Source organism: Marmota flaviventris, chromosome 7 (assembly GCF_047511675.1).
Source record: "Marmota flaviventris isolate mMarFla1 chromosome 7, mMarFla1.hap1, whole genome shotgun sequence".
In the NCBI taxonomy this organism is placed as follows: Eukaryota; Metazoa; Chordata; class Mammalia; order Rodentia; family Sciuridae; genus Marmota; species Marmota flaviventris.
Genome location: NC_092504.1, coordinates 55,002,994 through 55,011,113, shown reverse-complemented (window position 1 = coordinate 55,011,113; position 8,120 = coordinate 55,002,994). Strand labels below are relative to the sequence as shown.

At 31.4% G+C, this 8,120-nt stretch overlaps 1 protein-coding gene across 1 annotated transcript; it reads left to right on the top strand.

Annotated features, from left to right (window-relative positions):
- Positions 1-1,878: 1,878 nt before the first annotated feature.
- On the top strand, positions 1,879-6,242 carry LOC114084137 (beta-casein). The gene is made up of 6 exons (XM_071614000.1): positions 1,879-1,929; positions 2,689-2,715; positions 2,819-2,833; positions 4,013-4,057; positions 5,391-5,924; positions 6,234-6,242. Exons 1-6 carry the CDS (start codon positions 1,879-1,881, stop codon positions 6,240-6,242), a joined length of 681 nt encoding a protein of 226 aa, XP_071470101.1.
- Positions 6,243-8,120: the final 1,878 nt, after the last annotated feature.

Here is an 8,120-nt window from a genome sequence, read left to right as displayed (position 1 = left end):
AGAATAAAGGTATTTAAGGTAGTGCTGAAGCTATTTTTAACATTTATTTTAGAAATGATGGAATGCCTAGAAAGACTATAATGGCTCTGTAGGTTTATTGAGTCCAAGAAAATGTAATTCACACTGAGTGGATATATATTTTATGTATACATGTATATATACATACATGTATATATACACTAAAGATAGCATATATCTTTAGTATAAGGATAGTTAATAGTATTAAGAGCCAATTAATGACTGGTTTGCTAATTCTTCCAATTTGATTCAACATATCTCAGTTGTAAAAATAAATATATTTAAATATATTATGAGGTAATGAATATTTATTGGGAAAGCCCTTGTCTAATAGCTTATAGAGTTAGCATATTGAGTCAAGAAATGAAGGTAGTGGTTTGGGAACATGCAATACTTTAAATATTTATAAACATCGTTATGGAAGAAGACCATAGTCATCAAACTTGTCCAGTACCTTCAACTTCGCAGTTTATCATCTAGCCTACAATATTTGAAACAACATTAAAATAAGTAAGCTAAAAAGAAAGTGTCCTACTTTGTAAGAAAATGAATGAAAGAAGATTAGCTTATATAATTTCAGTCAATAATACAATTCTGACTTAAAAATCTGGTGTACAAAATGTTGAGAATAAAATATATAAATGCAATGGGATACACTCTCCATATCATAATCTATAATGGAGTATTACATACTTTTTTGAACTCTGACAATTAAAATTATTTTGAATTTTTTTGAGATCTTAGGAAAGGTAAAATTAATTCAGAATTATATAACATTCATTAGAAAAATCTGAAAATATATTTTTTCACTGGCAGAATTTCAGTCTTCAAATATTAGAGATAATGTTTTGCAGAAAATTAGAAACATTTTTTTCATGCGCTGTTTTAGTTAAGACATTTAGTTTAAAAATCTGAAAATAAAAAACTGTCAAATGATATTATGACATAAAAATTATTTTTTGAAATTCATTATATGAAATACAAGAAAATCAAGCACAAAGGCCATTTAGTATATTTCATAAATAATGTTAAGATTTATTTCATAAGAAGAGGTAGCCTTGGCATTGGAAGTGGGCAATAGAATTTGACCTTTGGATCAATCATCAATATATCAATGAGCACATTTTATACAGAAAAGAGGTAAAATAATGTATTATCTCCAATGTCCTGGAACACACAGGAGAAGATACATTAGATATGTAAGGATCAAGACTGCATAGTGAGTATGAATGAAGAAGAAACAAATCTATTTGTCAAAGAAAGCATCTATCTGGAGAGTGTAACAAAACAAACAAACAAAACCTGCTACAATGAAAACAATAGTCTTATTGGACATGAGAAGGTGTGATTAAACTAAATGTTAATGGCATTATTAAGTAGAAGAAAAATAAACATAAAAATTATTCAGCAGTAGAAATGAGTACTTTGCAGTAGAATTGAGGCTCTATCAGGTTTGCGATTTGCTCTATCCCCAGTACCTAGGCAGTGTCTGGCAATTAAAGTGCGAAGTAAATATTTCATAGAAAATGAACAAATAAATCTTTCTGTAACTTTTTATATATTTTTATACATTTAAAAACCCAAAATATAACACTCTGAGTGAACTTAAATATAAAAAGACTGGAGATCCATGAGCTAAAAATCTGAATAGATTGAATTTAATATTTAGGTGTAGGAAGCCAAAGTAGATTTTTGACTAGTTACAGGATAGAACTTCCAATAGTATATTTCCTTAAAATGAAAGCATGGTATTATATTATTTTTTATTTTTTTAAAGGAAAAATAACTCTACCTAAATAAGAAAATATGTCTGACTGACTATGCCATCTCTCATTTCCCCATTCACAGGACGTGGTAGCCATGAAGGTCCTTATCCTTGCCTGCCTTGTGGCTCTTGCTCTTGCAAGGGAGGTATGTACAGAGAAAATTCCTAAAAAACTAACATATAGAGAGGTTGACCTTCCTAATGTAGAAAATAATATCACCAATAATGTTAGCATACAAATAATGGAATTTTCAGCTTTTTTGTTTTTTTGTTTTGGTGTCTATGAAAATCATTCACTCTTATCTACTTTTTCAATTTTCCTGTGGGGTCTCAAACCTGGGACAAATGTTTTCTACTCCAATGTCCCCCTGTAGCTAAAGGAAAAGCAAACAAATACTTAGTAACAAAACAAGACAAAAAAAGAAAGAAAAACAGCAAATAACTATGTAGAATTACACAATTTTATGCATGCATAAATTATATAAATATATCTTATTAAACTGTTCAAACATATATGTCTCTTGCAGTAGAGAAGTGGGCCAAATTCTTTTTGAATTTATCCAAAGACTACCAGAGGACAGAATACAGGCAATAATCATAATCATAATCATAAGTATACTCATAATCATAACAAAAAGTATTTAATAGAAATTAAAGTAACTACATTTCTGTTATCCTTCCCAAATCTATTCTCAATTCAGGTGATTAGAAGTATACCAATTTAAATTTACTAAATATGAAACATAATAAAAATTTTACTTTTAATGTCTGTACAAAGACATGCAAATTTTAAAAAGCCTTCCCCAACTTTTTAAAAGAATGCTATATAAAGTGCATAAAAAGAGTAAATGTATGATAATGAATTATCTACAGACTCTAAATGGACTTGTTACTTTTCTTTATAGAAGGAAGAACTCAGTGTATCCACTGAGGTAAGTTTTTTTTGAAAACATTTTTTCCATCCATAAAATAAAAACATTTTCTGATGATCTAGTAGATTTAATGCTGATTTTTTCTTTTTCTTTTTCTTTACAGACTTCAAGCAGTGAGGTAAGAATGATTTTTAGAGGCAGTTTCCAATTGTAGAACTATAAAATCCTGTGCCTTGTATTGTGTTACATCACAGTAATTATGCTAATGTAGCCACATATGACATGCAAATTCTGATGTAAATTCCCTTTATATATGTTGAAAGACAGAAAAAATGCCTGGAGAATTTAGTACTCTAGAACTTTCTAAGTGGGCTTCCTACTTGAAATTGTGTCACTGCTTCCCCATCCCATTTTCTATGGATCATACAGCTCTGTTTTCTGTCTTGAGCTTTCTGTACTCTGACCTTTTAACATTTATTGAGTGATTTCTGTGCATCAGACACTGATTAGGAGCTATGATACAAACTAGATTAGGACATCAGTGAAACCAAGAGCTTGAAGTGTAGTGGGTAAGCAAACATGTTTAGGACACATTTTGTTTTTCTTAGAGTTGTCACTTTGATAAATAAAAGCCAGTGGAATTTGGTGAGAGCTTAATCTACTCAAGAGAGTCAGGTGGACATTTGTCCTTGCACCACTCTTGACAATGTTGTCATCTGTTTAGTAAATGGTGTGACAATATATATTGTCTCTTCACAAAGTCTTGAGAATTTTAGGGGGTGTATTGATTTCTTATAGTTTATTTGAAACTGAACACATTAACAAGTGAACTAATAATGACTAGTATAATGCACCAAATGCTGTTATGCTGTTTTCAATTAGTTTTTTCCTTCTTATAATCAGATGGTGTTTTAGGCATCATTTGTTATTAGTAAAAGGACCATGATTGTAGAGAGAAATTAGCTTCCATTAGAAGCTTATTGTTGCACAATGATCATCAATTTTCTTTTCTGTCTTGACTAAATTCATCTGACTTTTTTATATGACAGGTTTTTTTTAAATATGAGAGGCTTTATAGAATGGTTTAAATATAAAAGTTGTAGTCATTATCCTAACTTAAGGACACTAGCAAGTGAAAGTGTCTCTATTAACTTTTGAAGCCTTTATTTTCTGATATATATTGAAAACTAAGAATTATTAATCAAAACTAAATCTTATTTTTATTTTTTTTTATTTTTCTAAAGGAATCTATTACACATATCAAGGTAAAATCTTCATATATAACTGTACTTATTTTCATGATTTCCTGTTAGAATTTCACAGATAATAGCATTTTAAATGCATGATTTATTTTTAGGAGAAGCTTGAGAAGGTTAAGCATGTGGAACAGCAGCAAAGACAGGTAATTTTTCATGATGACTGATTCTAATATTATTATAAAACATAAACCATAAAATATTCATAATGTATATGTTCAGCTTAAAGAATTGCAAAGTAAATGCTATGTACCTACCAATCAATATAAGAAATTAAACAATGGCAAAGTTAAATATATTTTCCAAGTCATCAATGTGCTTTTTAAATGCATAATCAATTTCTAGAATAGAGATTAACTATCTAATGATATTACTAATGGTATATCTGTTTTAATAAATTCAAACTAGTACAAATACCTCCAAACTGGGAACTATGTTCCTTTCTTAATCTGAAGATGTTATGATGATGAAAGAGAATAAAGGTGACAAGGTGTAAGTCTGTTTCCCAGACATAACCTTGGCCACAAGTTTCTTTGTATTTCATTTTCTTAATGTGTAGATGGAGAATATTCTTAAGAATATCTACCCTGATGTATTGATGAGCTGATTTGCCATGAATATTCAATGATTTGACATTAAGATTTTGTCAATTGTACTACAATATTTATTGGCTGCATGATGACATTCTTAAGGATATTTCCATTACAAATGAGAGAAGTGAGGTTTAGAAGAATTGAGTGCACACTATGTGACCACATCAGCCAGTTAATTAAGTAGCAGAGCTTGCTTAAAAATCAAGAATTTTTTGAATAACAAAATTCTACAGTTCATACATTTACCTAACTGTAATATTTCCACTTCCTGTTTTATTATTAGAAGGTTTGGTTATCACACAAAATATTTTCTAAAACCAATTAAAATTTAAAAATAAATGCACTTTAAACACTCAAGTAAACTACCTTTTACCAAAAGAAGTAATGGTAGAATTTGGCCAGTGTTAATGAGTCCCTGAATTTAGCCATAAATACAGACTGACTTTTCACAAAAAGAAAGAGAAAATATATACACATGTGTCCCTCTAAGTCTTTCCAAATTGATGTCTCTTCATTATATGAAAATAATTTGTTCTGTTGCTAGCATATTTAGGTTGAAAAGTCAGTGCTGTATAAAGACCAAAGCATATAAATTACATCTATCCTGATAACTAAGGAAAAGGTCAAAAAAATCCAAGAAAATTCCTAAACATTGATTTCAGTTTGGACCACAGATCCACCAAAAATTTGAGGAGTTTAAGAAGAAATCTCTTAAGGAACATTTTACTCATTTTCTTTACATGAGCCAAAATGATTTCTTAAGTGACATAAGTGAAAATCTTTCTTTTATTGTCTTCACTCAATTGCAGTTGTCCAATAGATTAATTGATTGTAAATGACAGTTATGGTTAAATCATGGACTGAAAGATTCTTCTTCTTTTTTCAGGATGAATGCCAAGATAAAATCCACCCCATTGCCCAGCCACAACTTCCTTATGCTCAGCTCATGCCTTACACCCTCCTTCCACAAAACGTCCTGACTCTCTCTCAGCTGGCTATGGTGCTGTCTCTCCTTCAGCCTGAGATAGCAGAAGTCCCCAAAACTAAAGAGACCATTCTTTCTAAGCTTAAGCTCATGCCCTTCCTTAAATCACCAACAGAGCTAACCCCATTTGTCCCTCAAATCCCACATCTCACTGACCTCCAAAACCAGCACCTCCTTCTGCCTCAGCTCCAGCCTGTGGTGCAACAGGTCCCCCAGGTCCCCCAGGCTTTTCCTCAGACTCCCATACTTCTTCCTCAGCCCCAGGCGCATATCCCTCAATCCAAAATTGCACCTGTTCCCCAGCAAGTATTGCCCTTTCCCCAGAGAGATATGCCTGTCCAAGCCTTTCTGGAATACCAAGATCTTCTGTTCCAGCCTACTCGCCCACTCTACCCTGTGACTAATCCACTTGTCCCAGTTTCCAACCCTGTTACTGTAAGTCCATACTTACTTACTTTGCCATTTCACTCCTGATGTATATATGATGGTAGAATAAGTTGAGGAAAGTTCTAGAATATGCACTCCTAGAGAGTGAAAGAACAAAGATATAAAGTTATAATTTAGATCAGTGATTCTCTACAATAGAATCACCTAGAGCCACCCTCCCACAATTCCAATGCCTAGACATACCCCACATAGATTCTGATTAAGTTGTTCTGATTGTCTAAGTAGAATAGTCTGTGTTGGAAAGAAATGATTGCAGGGATTCTGAATAAATTTCAATATCTTTTTTTTTCTTTTTAGCAGTTCTAAGGACTGAACCTCAGAGGCACTGTAGCACTGAGATGCATCCATAGACTTTCCATTTATTTATTTTTCTTTTGAGACAAGTTCTTGCTAACTTACTGAGGCTGGTCTCAAATTCGCTCTTCTCCTGCATCCGCCTCCCAGGTCACTGGAAGTGCAGGCATGTTCTACCACATTCAAATAAGAATTCTGATTTAAAGAGTGTTAAGACTTACCAAAATCAAAATTAAAATTGATAATTTGATTGAGCTTGGCACAAGAAAGCTAATTATTTTCAAGAGTTTTCAATGTTTTCCTCATGGACATGCATTCCCAAAATGCCATAGATTATGCCTTATTTTTGCCATCTGTACATGAGGGGAAAAGTTTGAGATGCTTATTTAATTGTTTAGAACACTCTTAAGGCAATTGTTTTTGTCAAAAGATAAGTGGTATATTTATTTATTTATTATTTGTTTACTTTCAAGGTCTAAGAAGATTTCAAAGTTAGCGGCTCCTTATTTTTGGTAAGTTTGAGAAGTTTGGAGATTAGACCAATTCCTTTTATAGTTGATTATTTTTTCTATTTCATTCTCCTACAGATAGTGGAAAATTCCATCAACATGTTAACTTACTTACTAATTATCATTTTGTTGTCAACTGTTTATCCACTGACCTGAAACATGAAAAATTTCAAGAGAATTTTAATTTTCTTATGTGTTATTGATAGATTTGACTGACTTGTTTTCAAGGGTCTATATCCTGAGATTTGATTTCCATCATTTTTAAGAAAACCATAAAATAGATTTTCTTTCACTTTTATGTAAATTCATTTGAGCTTTTATTAAAGGAAAAATTCCATTGTTATTCCAGATTAAGTTTCATAAACTTTGTATTTAGTTTGCTTAAAACTCTCTGTTTCTTTTAATTCACAAGTCAAAATAAAATTATTGGTCTAGGTATGGGTGTTCAAAAGGGGAGAGAAAATTCTGTTTGAGATTCTTAGATACAAAGCCTTTTGTGATCATGATAGGTTAGACATCTTATTAAAACATTCCTAGTGAGCTGATATTTGATGTGATCCGTACTTTGTGTGCCTCCATGGAAAGGTTCAATGAAATGCATAATTTCTTTTTTTTTAAATTAGTCATGCCAATACAAATGGGGAAAAGTAAACAGCTTTATCATATAACAGAATTAATTCTATATTTGTTCTCTATTCCACAGAATTGACTGAGACTGGAAACAAGGCATCTTTTCCTTGTATCATGTTACCAAATATATATTTTTGAATGGAACTACCTGGAAAAAATGAAACTGTATTCTTTTTATTTTATGCATTTCATGTCATTGGTTTAGTTTGAATTAGACTCATGAACTCTTTGCAGTTTCCAAATTGTAAGTTCAATGTTGAGTTGGAAATACTCTAAACATGTCAAAAAATGTATATAAGAATAGTTTCTGGGATTGGATTTACCAGTATTTCTTCAAGAATGTATTTCCTTTCCAGTCATTTCAATAAACTGATCCTTTAGGCATATTTAAATTGTCTTGTTTTTATTATAATTTTCCATACCTTATTGGTATCTTTAATGTTAACTTTAGGCTATTAGTGGTGTTCAAATAATGATAATGCTTTGAATGTTTTGAATTGATGATTAAAGGATCTGAAAAGAGGAGGCAAATGTAGGATGATGCATGCCCCACTTGTTCTTATAAAGTCTTGATTTACACCTATTTTCCATATGTAGTTATTATATCTGTATCTTTCACTCTCAAAAGCATTCAGCATTAGGTGATAAATTTTGTGATCACCCTAGGAAAAGTGCTTCAAGTGTAAAATTGGTTTCAAACTCCATCACATGGTAGCTAGGTGATGCTGTGGAGAAGTCCTCAGTCTCAGAA

Bases quoted from the DNA above. Each gene is read 5' to 3' on its own strand.
- LOC114084137 (XM_071614000.1), top strand. From the start codon at position 1,879: ATGAAGGTCCTTATCCTTGCCTGCCTTGTGGCTCTTGCTCTTGCAAGG. The intron at 1,930-2,688 runs GTATGTACAGAG...TTTTCTTTATAG, and splicing joins CTCTTGCTCTTGCAAGGGAG to AAGGAAGAACTCAGTGTATC. The intron at 4,058-5,390 runs GTAATTTTTCAT...TTCTTTTTTCAG, and splicing joins TGGAACAGCAGCAAAGACAG to GATGAATGCCAAGATAAAAT.